Source organism: Eurypyga helias, unplaced genomic scaffold, assembly GCF_000690775.1.
Source record: "Eurypyga helias isolate BGI_N326 unplaced genomic scaffold, ASM69077v1 scaffold5746, whole genome shotgun sequence".
NCBI classification, from domain to species: Eukaryota; Metazoa; Chordata; class Aves; order Eurypygiformes; family Eurypygidae; genus Eurypyga; species Eurypyga helias.
In genome coordinates, this window is record NW_010255965.1 from 126,469 (window position 1) to 139,811 (window position 13,343).

General features: G+C 37.9%; 1 protein-coding gene across 1 annotated transcript in view; it reads right to left on the minus strand.

The window, feature by feature from the left end:
* The window catches only part of LOC104511045 (RNA-binding motif, single-stranded-interacting protein 3), a 345,645-nt gene that overhangs the window by 76,254 nt on the left and 256,048 nt on the right, over positions 1-13,343 (minus strand). The window contains exon 6 of the mRNA XM_010153498.1: positions 6,321-6,427. Within this exon, the coding sequence (XP_010151800.1) occupies positions 6,321-6,427 (107 nt within the window). The remainder of the gene's footprint in view (positions 1-6,320; positions 6,428-13,343) is intronic.

The window sequence follows — 13,343 nt, forward strand, 5'->3', positions numbered from 1 at the left end:
CTTTTGGCTACTGTAGTGGAATCAATTGAAATTTCAACACTGAAATTCTTATACTTCTGTTACCACCATTAATATCTGCCAGACATCACAGCACAAGGATCTCTTGTGCCCTGACAGCAGACACTCTGACTGAAACACTTTGAAGAACGAAGAGAGAGAGGAGGGGGAAGGAACCAACAACCCAAATGAGATTTCTTTAAAATACTGATTTAATAAAATAAGCTCAGTCAGCAGTAAAGTTGGCAGAGTTCCTTCCTTTGATTATTTAAACAGTTCTGTCAGAAATATTCCGTATTATTGGAAATATTTCTGAATTTAATTCTGAATAAAGAACATCTTTCTTTTTTTTAGAGAAGTCGTCTAGAATGTAAATTTGACACCTCTTAAATATACAGATCTATAGAAATGGAGCATGTCCCAGTGATGTGTGCTCCTTAAGCACCTGCAAGTTCTGAGAAAAAAGTGGTTGTAGAGAGAAAAACATATAATATTGAGGTCAAACCTGGGAAGCGATTCATGAACCTCAGAAGGTCAGAGGTTGAGCTGATGAACACAAGGACAAGTTCAGATATCCAAATCAATGAAAGAAATCCTTTTTATCCCACAGAACCGGACTAGAAGCCTGATCAACACAGCTTCAGTTTTCGGTGTTGAGTCGCTTTGTTCCCACTTCAGTTTATCTGATGAGTTAGAAGGTAAGTGCTGAAGTTTTCAAGTTGAAAAAAGAGAGGACAGTGTCCTCCTCACAGAGGCATACATTATACAATATAATAACTCTGCTTCCACAGCCAACTCATGTATTTAACTGTGCCATCTTCAGCTTCTATGAACCATCTGCTTTTGGGGATCTGTCATACCCATTTTGCCATCAGCCTGATCCAGTGTTAAATCGGCTGTGGATCACAGTCACATCTGCACACTAGATGTGTGTGTTACAGTGAGTTGCGAAGACTTCCAGGGATGGCTTGCAGCACTACTGAAAATGAGAGCCCACCAAGTATCTGTTGGGGACACAGCAGAGTGCAGAAAAAGGTATGTCCTTTTCCCCTGCCTCCGACGTCTGTTTATTCTGCATAAGAAAACACTGTTGTAGCAGCAGAACTTGGACGAAAACCCAACTGCAAGAAAATCGCTGGGGCAAATGGCATGACATTTTTCACTGCAGAAGGAAATACAAAGCCAAAATGAAAACTAAGAAAACTAACCTCAGAGAGCAGGTACAGTCCTGATTCTACTTTAACCAAACCTTGGCCCTTATTAAATGAGTACAATCAGTCCCTTTTAAAATCCTGATTTCAGGGAGAGTGATTTCACAGAGGTCACTATTTTAAAATATTTCTACATGCTTTAGAAGCTCAAAATCTGACAACTGAATCTGGTCTTTGGTATGTGTACAACTTCGGCACCTTTTCAAAATGCTACCCACAATGACAGTGTCTTGTGTCGTGAAGAATTTTTAACTCATTGCTCTGTATCTTCTCACTCAGTTATCAGTTAACTTTTGCCCTTCTACTTTCCCCTTCTGTGCAGGCTTCTCTTCAGGTTCAATTCCTCTCTGCTAAACTGAACTTTTGCTGAAAACAAGCACGAAAAATACTGACCAATGTCTAACTTATATGCATGCTAAATATAAAATACATGCCTTTGGGTGTGGTCTGGAAATTGTCTCTCATAGAAAAGAAAAAATTATTTGTCGAGGTATAAAATACATCAGCCCCTGACACTGAGGATTACAGAACACAACTAAGAAGTACCTATCTCCTCGGAAGCATGAAAAGAAATCTATGTCTGAGTTATAAACGGGCCTGGCACAGATATACTGATCATTTCTAAATGTCTGCTGCTGGTAAAGAAGGCATGACTGGCTTCAGGATCTACTGCTTCAGCCCTTCACTGGTACTGACTTTAGAAAAAACAATTGGGAAGTCTCTCAAATTACCTACTGTATGTTTTTCTCTCTAAATTACTGTTTGCATTACTCAAAATTGTAATGAGCAGCAGATAAAAAGTGAAAGTTGACAAAAGCAAAATTCCCAAAGTACTAGGCCATCATACTTTTTTAAGAAAGAATTAAAAACATGTTTCATTCTTCAGACATTTCACCAGCTGATCTTGATAGAAAACAAAGGAGAAAGGGAGAAAACATGAAGAGAGGGAAGGGGAGGAAATTGAGTTGAAATGTTTGGCTATTGACAAAAAAGAACGTAACCTAGATTAGAGAAGCAAGCAAGCCATCAATAGGAGAATTACTGATGGCAATTATTAAATATCATTATAAACATTATACCAAGTTCAATGACAAGAGGGTCGCATTCAATCGTGCAATGTTGCTGTTGTGATAGATGCACCAATACTGTAATGGTAATATTCTCTGGCAAGAAAGGCAACGCAATTATTTAAATGGCCTAAATATTACAGAAGCTTACAAATGAAGTATCAAAGATTTCAGAATATTGTGACTGTAAAAAAACCCCTTAATCACTTTGGGCTGACCGGATATCAAAAGGTTACCATTTCTAGAACTGCTCTTTCTAGAAGAATGTAAACAATAATAAACTTTGGGCTGATGCAAAGCATTCAATTTGTTTTCATTTTATGTGAGATTTCTCCCTTTCTACCAGATAAATTTCAAATAAAACCTCTCTTAAATATATATATCAAAGATTTCATTCCTGAATAACAAAAAAAAAGGTTTCAGTAAATCTATAATACAAGATTATGTTGTAAAATCTAAGTTGAAATTTTTAATCCAATCTGATCTCAATTTGTAACTACTCTTGATTCCCCAAATGCATTTTCAGCTAATGAACATTTTTTTGGAGAAACATCACCCACCCCTAGACTTGTCAACTGCAATTTAGAGGTAAATTAAATCAAATATTTTACAGACAGAATTTGAATATGATTACCCTCTATCACCATCTAAATATGATCTTGCCAGACAAAGTTACAAAAGAGTGCTGAATTAAACAAGTGTGACTCAGAAAAAAAAGCATCATGAAATTAACAAAAAATCCAACCAACCAACCAACAAACCAAACCAAACCAAAAAACACCCCTAATAACTCAGTTATTAGGTCAGAATTTCCTTGTAAATATTTCCACCATTTGCAGGTTTCACTGTACATTTATTGCAACTGTATGTTAGATGCCTAATCTGACCGCCTTTTACATAGCTGTCAGTAATGTAAACTCTCGGCTCCTTAGTCCAGAACTGGTCAGCCATCACAAATCCTCAGTCAAATGTCTCAATAAATCTGCTGAGTATTTCCTGAGGCTTCAAGTAAGACTGGCAGGGTAAAGACTAGAAAGTGCTATTCAAGGTCAGGCATTCTTCCCTGGTTACAAGTGGCCAAGTAACCAAATACCCAAAAAACACACTGAAAAGCCCTAGAGAAATTAATTGTATTCCTAAAGACTTTATTTTAAAAGCTAAGCCAATGTAACAGCCAACTAAAGTATTGCTATATGGTTCTGAAGCAATCTACAAAAACGTATGATAGGAACAAGATTTGCTATTACATTCTGCAGTACGGCCTGAAAACTTTAAAAAAAAACCCAAAACCTCTCTTATAAAATTCCCCAGAAGCTCTCCATAAAAGAGAACAAAACCTCTGAGAACAGCATAGCCAGAGAGGTAAAACCTGCTCCCTCCCACTAAATCTCCTGCCATTTCCCCCTTACACCAGAGTATCGGGCACAGCTGCCTGTCTCTGCTTCGCGTACTCAAATTCGAGGCCAGTGGCAGAACTGTTCTTGCAATTTCTCTGGGGTCTGTCCTTCCAAGCATTAATCCTCACGCACGCTCAGTGTTAATGCTGGTTAAACCTCAGAAGTTTTAGAAATGCCCTTCACTTAAGCACTCAAGAACATAAAGGCTTGTCTGAACAATAGCCAAATACATCTTGGGTTAGATACCGCAGGATTTGGCCAGGGTGGAAATACTGAGGGAGTATTCTCTTGGACACTATTTCAATGCTTTTCTTTGGGGAAGAAACCAAGAAAAAGCAGAGGTTCAGAGAATATTTCCAGATCCCATTTGTAATCAAAACTATGACACTTGTCATTTATCCACTGTCTCTCACTACCACTTCCTGTTCTTTTAAAAAAAAAAATAAAGTCGACAGGAATAACTGTGGGAAGATTACCTGCGTGCTGCTTCACAGAGAACAACTGAATGGTACACCTTGGTTAGAGTAAGATCATTAAAGGACAAAGAGTTGGAAAAATCCTGTTGCATACAAAATGTAAGAGTAACTATGCAGAAGAATTTTCCATTGGAAATAAGAAAATTAACAATGATGGGGAAGAAACCCAATAAATTAGTGACCTTAAAAGAAAACATGCATTCTTGTCTTTGATAGCCAATGTACAGCAAGGTATTAACCAGATATTAGTAAACAGCAAAAATCTAAGAAAATCTAAGAAAACAGAGCACATTCCCAGCCTGAAGTATTTCTGAGTTTCTGTCTTGACAGTCTTTCTGCATTTGCAGATTATACCATGACAACAGCTCTGTTGACGACTGTAAACAACAATAAGGAATGATGTCTCCCAGCTCTGAAAATTAGCTTTTAAACGTCGATATTATAAACACACCAACCACACCCTGCCTGTAGGTCACTGGGATATCACTGTGCTTAATATGAGCCACTCCACCAGCAGCAAATGAACTCAGTACAATGTAATAAGGTGATGCCCTGAGGCCATAGGCATAATGGGGCTTGTTGGCTTTAACTTTATATTCTGTTTATTGATTAGAACTGAAGGAAGTATAGAACAGTGAAGATAATAGCTATGATGGCATTTACTAATTAAACAGGGATTTAGAGGTCTTTAAGATATAGATTTTTGACCTTATGGAGGGTTTATTATTGTATCCTATATATAGACCTTTGTTTCTTAAACTCTGTATATGATGACCGGAGTCTACCACTTGAATCACTCCTCGGGCACTTGTTGCTCAGTAGATCCTTAATATGACAAACCATAATGGCTCCTGGGAAGACGTCTCCATTTTTTGAGACATACGACATAAGAGACTGCAATGAACCTTTGGAGACTTCTGCAATCTCTTGCAGCAAATATGGCCGCCACACTGACACTTTCTGCCCACAAAGCTAAAAATATTTTTGAGCATTGATATTGGAACAGTGTACAATAACCACCTTGCTGGAGGGAGAAATTTCTATGCTTTCAAGAGGTCTTACTGTTTGTTTTAGGAGCTCACCAATCATGCTACAGTGTATATGCCATAAACTAATGGTCAGCTAGCAAAATCAAGTAGTTACAGAAGAGCAGAAACCCTCCAGAAACTTCTGATTAGAAATACTAAATAGTTTTCCTGTTTATTTGCATTGTAAAATCAAAGTAAACATAGCAAAACCCACCAAAAAAGACCCAAAGAGAACAAAACCAAAAAACCCAACTTGAATTCTAGTGGGTCACAATTGAGCAACACAATCTTTTTTTCCTTGAAGTCTCAATCATAAACACAAAGAACAGGTGTTTAGGATGGAAATACTTCTAAGTCCTTCAGCCTTCGTAGCTATAATCATGCATAAGAAGGTACTATGACCAGATTTACCTCATTTATTCAAGTGTCTTTATCCTATAATAACATTCAACAAGGGTAAACAAACCATTGAAGAGTCAAATAAATTCCTTTCTCATTTCACCCACATTTGGTGTCATTTCATGTGCAAGTACAAAGAAAGGAATCCCCAGTCACAGACTATTCACAGCGGAGCAGAAAGCAACCGGTAGATTTATTTTTTTTTTAATTTTGTACACGTGATTGAGTGGAGGCTATCTTGAAGAGAATGAAGAGCCCAGCTCGGATAAGCTTTTGGGAAACTTACATGGACCATATATTTGGATGTGCAAATCCCTTTTCTAACAGCGTACCTATTCCCCAGTGATGTTTTATCACCAGGAACCATAGAGAAGAAATAACATTTTTGAGTTGCTTAAGTGTAAATTGATTTGGAGTTCATAAAAGGTAGGCTACAAGTGCTGGTGGCCCACCAGTAAGAGAATACCGGGTTCAGGTCCGGCTGCAGACAAAGCTCTTGCGGTGGGACAGGGTGAGCACAGTTCCACACCAAGCCATAAAATGCTTTTTTCCTGTAACTTTCTGCTCTGCACGTTACTGTAAGCCTCCCTCTCCTCCCCTCCTCCCTGCTTATATATATTCTTCTGTGTGCAACGACTGTATTTTGAGTGCAATCGGATTTCTTCGGAGCCCTGAGAGGTAGACCTCCAGGTTTGCAGCTGACTTCTGCCAAACCCTGGGAAAATAATTGCCGCGTGGCACTTACCTCTCCTTCTCTGGGCCACGGCCTTCCATTCTGTGTGTATTTGCTTTGATTCTGGCGCTTCTTTTGCCCTCCATCAGCAAATTTGCACAGCAAAGGCTCAGTGGGGGCTGTGAAGACAAGAAATCCAGTCTGTATTAGCATCCCCCCCAAAGAAAGTGATTATACCAGCAACAGTACTGCTTTGTAATACCGATCTTTTGAAGTAAAAATCTTGCCTTCTGCAGATATTTTTTGCCTCTTTTAGCCTTGACTCCACTGGCAGCTGTTCTTACTAACTAAGCTTCAAAAAATATATACTGGCAGCCCTTAAAAGAATTTAGCAAATATTGTTGAAAAAATAATCAGCCCACGCAGAATGTTAAGTTGCTGTAGTGGAATAGTAGAGTCAGACATCAGTTCCAGCTAAGTTAGACACGTATTCATGACCAGCATTAGTGCAAGAATAAACACTGCTGTACTAAAGCAGCTTTCTGTTTTTATTGTAAAAACTTTGCAAGATTCTGTTTAAGGAATAAGTGTTCTCACTGGTTTTGTGTTTCTCGGCACCCAATCCTTTAAAAAATCTGAATAAACATAATAAAATAGAGACTTTTGCCAAGCACAGTCCAATTAGTTTTCTTTTCCTCTTAACTCTTCTTTTAAGCAAGTTGGCAGCTGAGAAAACCCCTTTCCTCTCCAACTGAGATCTGCTGTGTGCGAATACAATAGTCCAGGGGGCCAAAGCCCCGGCAAGAAAGGATATCCAGAGAGCTGCACACCCCAAAGGCAGCTCACAATAGGCCCCCCCAGTGCAAAAATTACCACACATCGAATGGGTACAACAGGAAGGGAACTTCGTGTCTTGGGATCTTTTTCCCTCTACCCATCTTTTAGTGGCCTCCTAAAATATCTTTCAGCCAAAACTGTAATTAGCTAGCTAGTGGGAGCTTGCCTTTGCTGACTTCTTCTTAAAAGAGGAGACAAGTTGTACCCACTTCATCAGGTATATGTCAAGACTGTCCTTCACTGCCTACACCAACAGGTAAGTAAACTGATGCTGGCTTGGTTGAAAGAAATCTGAAAATAATGTGTCACTACTCAACATTTTTCAGGAATTTTTGGGTTCCCAAGCATGAGAAGTAGAGGCACTAGTTAATTAACCAGGGGTTTGATGGAAAAAGGCAAGAACCTGGGTTTTTTTGTCTCCTCCTTTCCTGTTTCTGGAAAGCTAGACATGTTGAAAGAATAAAAGTGCGGGGACATGAAGGAAATGTTGCAGTAAGGGCGTTAGGCAAGTTGCTGACTTCCTTATTTGTAATAAAAATAATTATTTGGTTAAAGGATAAGTCCATCTAATATTAAAGAAGCTCACCTCCCCCAGCCTCTTAGTTACAGACAGATCAAAATGGGTCAGAAAGCGTAGATTAAAACCACGACCACTTCATAACTGAAACCAACAAGCAATGCACATAGAGAATCTCTCATCAAAACTGCAATTTCTCATTGGGACAGCATCACTTCGGCTACTTCTGGAGCTTTAACAGCTTTGTTTTTTCATTACCATTTTACCAGGCTAGTAATTTCCAAGGTCACTAGAAACTGAACTGCAGGGAACAATCCATTATTGGCAGAAAGCTCAACTGTGTGACCCCAGAGGTCCTTCCCCACCTCTGACTTCGATTATTGTATCAGATTTTGGTAGAAGCAATGCTCAGCCGACCATTTTAAATTTAAAATAATGAAGGTTTAAAAGCATCCAGGTGGCTGTGGAGATTCTTTCTGCAGATGGAGAGATTGTACAGGGCTGATTGCCCTGCACTTTCACCAGTTTTACTCCACAGCGCGGTGCTGCATCATTTCAGAGCGGTTACTTACAATTCACTTTGATGTGACTGTGAGGGAGGAGCAGGTGCTAAGCCAGCATTAGAGAAAGGCCTATTAAACATCACATCTGAAGCTTCAAAAGCTTTTTTTTTTTTAAGCACTGAACAACTATCAAGCAACACATGATATCGTTAGGAGGAACATGCAAAAACAATCTGCACGTTGCATATTTACACATTCCATGATCATCTGCTAATGTACACATGTGCTATTAGCCCATACACTATGATGTGGTTGAGTGAGCTAGGAAGTCATATGGTTTACTACATATCCTCTCTCCATATCAGACAACCACAAACAGGAAGCTGTTTCTTTTCTGGACTTCCCAGTATCCAGCATTACCATCTGACAACCTCTTATTTATTAACCCGGGGCTTCTTAAAGTTGACTGATATTTAACAGAACTGCCAAACAACTTTACTCCCTACACCCACCTAGAAAGAAAGTGAAAAACATTGTACAGACTTTTCAGGAAGGAGAGGAGAAGATGGAAAAGGAGAGCAGTACCATGCCCTTCCCAGTCAAGTTTCTTCATGGGAGGTTATATTCCTCTACAGCAAACTGAGAGGAATTCTGGGGAAAAGGTCAATCTGTGTCAATCAACATTATCATTAGCAAAAAGATCAAAAGAAAAGAAAATGTTCTGACAGGAAGAGAGAGATCAAATAAGATGGTTTGGGGTTGTTTGTGTTGTGTTGTTGTGGCTTTTTTAAAACAAACAAACAAAACCAAACCAAACCCAAACCCAAAAAACACAGGCACATAGCATACTACATCCAGCAAGATAGAAAATTATCTTATTAGCTCTGAAGTGGTGTAGGTCTTAAGGGTTTACACCTGGAAACAACTATGGTAACCAACCTCAAAATATAAAGAAATCAAATTAATAATCTTTCTTCTTTCAGGACATAAGGTAGAGTGTAACAGTGTCTTAGGAATTCCAACATTTTGCTCTAAGTACACAGAAGAACTCAAATCTTTGGTTTCCTTCAGCCCTCTTGAAACCCCTTGTAAGAAAGGTTCTCCGCGCTTCGCAAGATCAGATGCGTAAGAATACTTAGGCATTAGTACCATCGTTCTTACTAATGAAATACATAACAACAGAAAATACCAGAAAGAGTATATCCTATTTCACTGTATCAGCAAAACTGTTTCTAAGTAGAATTATTTTTTAATGATTTCTTGAAATGTCAGAAGTGTTTAAATAATAATAAATTTACTTCAGGCAGGAAAAAAAATCACAGTTATGTACTATGGTTTTCAATTCTAAAAGAAAATCTTTAGGAACTATTCAAACAATATCAACATTCTATGAATAATATGAAACAACTGAAGCAAAGTGGGATATTTTACCCCCAAATGCTTCAGAAGGGGAGGAAGGAAAAAGTGGAATAATTTCAACTTTTTCTGCCTTTTCTCTTTTCCATTCCAGACAGACACTCTTCAATTTATGGACTGAATTTTCACTTTTCTCCTTCTCCTCATTATGAACACACTGACTGAAAAGAAATGCTTGTGTTCCTGCCTCTTCTCTCACCTTTGTACTACTGCTGGCTTAATAGAAAATGTAATTTGGATATCTGTAGATGTTCATATTTTGAACCGATAAGAACATCTTTTCGTATGGTTCCTGACATTCTCAAAGTTTTGAGCATGTGTGGTATTTTGAGGCATATCTGGAAAATCTGCTGTTGGTATTTTCCTGTCAGAAAAGTGAGAATTGATTCACTTGAGACAAATTTCAGGCTATTTCATCCTGATAAACTCTTCAAGATAGAAGGCACTGCTCTTTCTTTGACTTCTAACTGACAGTAACAAATACAAATATCAAGAATAAATAACAGCCTTAACCTGAACAAGGTTCCTTAAGCCATAACCCATTTTTCAAGGAGAAGGTTTAAATGCTTGCTGTAGTTCCCATTCAAACTCTGTTCTAGTTAATAAGACATAAATAGCCCTGAACTTGGCTTTCAGTTCTGAGAAGGAAGTGGGATCAAATTGATAGTGCTTCTAAACAGCATTTGCCAAGATATTCAGGGCTGCTTTAGGAGAGGGCAGTAGTTGCTAGTGTTCAAATTCTGTTCCCAGGGAAGTCAATGGCTAACGCCCTATCTCTCTTCAATCAGGCCCTGAATTTACTTTGAGAGTTCAGAGGAGGTGAGAGAGAGGGACTGGTTTTATGTCAATCAAGCCTGTCGATATCGTTGGAGTTCCCTTGGGACATCAGCTTCTCATGCTCCGCTACTTTAGATGGACAGACTGTGCAGACAGACAGCACTGAGCTGCCAGAAGGCTGTTATATCACCAAAAGCAACACTGGTATTTAAAACAGGACAAAACCTTTAGATGGAAGGAGATGGGGGTAACAGTGTCCTCTCCTTGAATCTGGCAGCCTCTTAGAAATGTTCCCTCTCAGGAAAGCAACTTCAATTAAATTGGACAACTCAACAAAAAGAGCAAACTTTAACTAGTTCTGAATACATAATTTCCTTATTCTTTCATTCATCGGAAGGCAGATACACTTGAGCTTCTACATATGCAAAAATGTATATATTCATGAGCATGTGCTTCATAAAGGAAGATGAAAGCTGTCATTTGCATTCAGTGAATCTTTTTCATGACTTCAGGTGCTTGGAAACTTTTTCTGTCTTCAGACTTACTGAGAAAAGCTTGTCCTTCACAACTTCTGATGCAGCCATACAGCATCGTCTGTCCAGCAATGGCAAGAATTACATATATAAAAAAGTAATAACAAGAACATATTTCTGTATTTTAACTGCTTTCACTATGAATATTTTTGAAGACAGAATATTTTTCAGCATGACAGAAAGAGTTTAATCTCTTTTCATCTTGTGCAAAAATGAAAGTAACATTTTCAGTAGAGAGCCTATCAACAAGTGCATTGTGAACATTCATGTGGATTTTTAAACACCTTCATTTTGTTAATGTGAAGAAAAATGATGAGAAAGTCATTGGTGTATCAATGAATGGTCAGTGCACAGTCAATGATCTTTTTCAAAGTCTGTTTTTATGAGAAAGTTGGATTAATTTGTTTTTCAGCCTGGGCAAATCCTCCTCCACAATAAAGAAGGAGCAGAGTGATAATTGAGTTCACAATTACACCAAGCAGCCAAACTGATCAAGCTTTGATAACTATTTTTCATGGTAAATCCCTTCCAAATTCTAAGTATTTTGATAACATTTTCATGTACAAATCACACAGAATATCTGACTGAAACATTCATGCAAGAACCAACCCGTGTCTGCCACAGATCAATCATTTTTAGTATTTAAGAAAAAAATCATCCTACAATAACATCAAAGCTACTTTGTAAGCATACCTGTTTACTCATACAGTATTTCAGAGGGAGACATGAGAGAGACGAAAGCTATAGAAGCAAAGCAAGACAGAGCAAGTTAAGGTTCTGATCCGTACCTGGGCTCAGACGGATGTACCCAACAGGACTACGGTCTTTACAAAACCCTGCCAAAGCTTTAAAATTGTAAAAGTTTTAGAAGCCCATCAATAGAGCTCTAGTGAGTCCACTGGCTTCTAAGAAAGTTCCGTCATGCAGTACTTATTCATCCCATATTCATAAATAAACAAAACCGGAACCTCAGGAAAGACTAGAGAATACAACCATAGCCATTCTGCTCTTGGAAGATGAAGACTTACAAAAGATGGTACGTGACATAAAAGGACACGTAAGAACAATGCATTAGCTGAGTAAGGAAACTGTAAGTAATGAAGCAAACACATCATTCTATCCCACGTGGCATGCTTGACCTGTTGAAGGACAGATTATTTTATGGAGTAATAGATTTTAACCCAGAAGTCCATGATGCTGGATGTGATATCACAAGACAGACCCTAACATCTATACATAGGAGTATTGTGAAAGCATGCTATTACATGTTCAAAAGATTCCTTGCTGCTCCATGTTTTTGCAAGAGCCGGTCCTTTTACAGAGGTCAAGTAATACACGGCATATTTGACCAGTAGGCCTACAGTTAAATTTAACTACATAATATTCAGTGGACTTGTACAGCTGATTATGAAAGCAAAACAATGAGTTAACATTGCATTTTAGTTTCTACAACATACCACTTTCACAATATAATTATAGAAATTGGGGAAACAGCTTTACATAACAGAAAATTACCCCAAAGCAACAATTAGAAAGCAAACATCTGTTTGGCTAGCAAGGAAAAAAAAAGTGATTTACTTTTGATAAACTGTATTATAGCTACGATAATTATCTCTAGTTCACCTCATTGTCTTAAGAAATGGGAAGCAATCCTTTCATCTTTTTGTATAATAATTATTTCTAAAGAGCAAGAATATATTAGAAAAGGAAGACAAACCCCAGAGGAGAAACAGTGTGTCAAGCATAAAGCTAGTGTTTCTATTCTGTGAAACAAATTACTTAGAGCAGGTAGAACAGCTAACGGTATGCATGCATTGGAGAAAAAGCACACCAACTGTGAAGTGTGGTCCAGATCTTGTTGCTATTAATGCAAACACTCCAGCTACTACATAGAAAAGTTATACTTAATTATATCATTGCAGAAGACGCCATAAAGACTTGTTAAAGCAGATTAGAAACTAGCATTTCCTTCCTATGAGAAACTGCAACAATAATTTTACAATTAGTTTTTGTTTAAAAAAACCCTATTTCAGTTTTTAAATTTTCAACAAAACAGCAGATTGAAAGTGTCTGATTCAGGCCTATTAAAATGTTCCACTCCAATGTTGCTGATAAGGAGAAACTGTTATAACAGACAGCATTAACTCGATACACTATTTTATGGAGATAACGTATAGAAGCAGATGCTTCAATATGGTATTGAAACAAATAAAATCGATTGAAATAGCAAAGCTGAAATATACTGTATTAAAACAGTGCTGAAATGTTGTAACACAATAGCATATTTTTATTTTAACAAACTCAATTTCTCCACCAACTCTAGCGCTGGTTTCCATGGGAGAGCACAAATGCATAAGGAGCAAATCCTGAACAGAATTAAGGAGTTCATTCATTATCTTTACTACCTAGTAGCTAATTAAACAATACACTGTACTTTAATGTTGGATTCTCCCTTTATTTTACACAAAAGGCCTGAATCAGAGCTCTCAGAACTTGGAAAGAGATTGTCAGT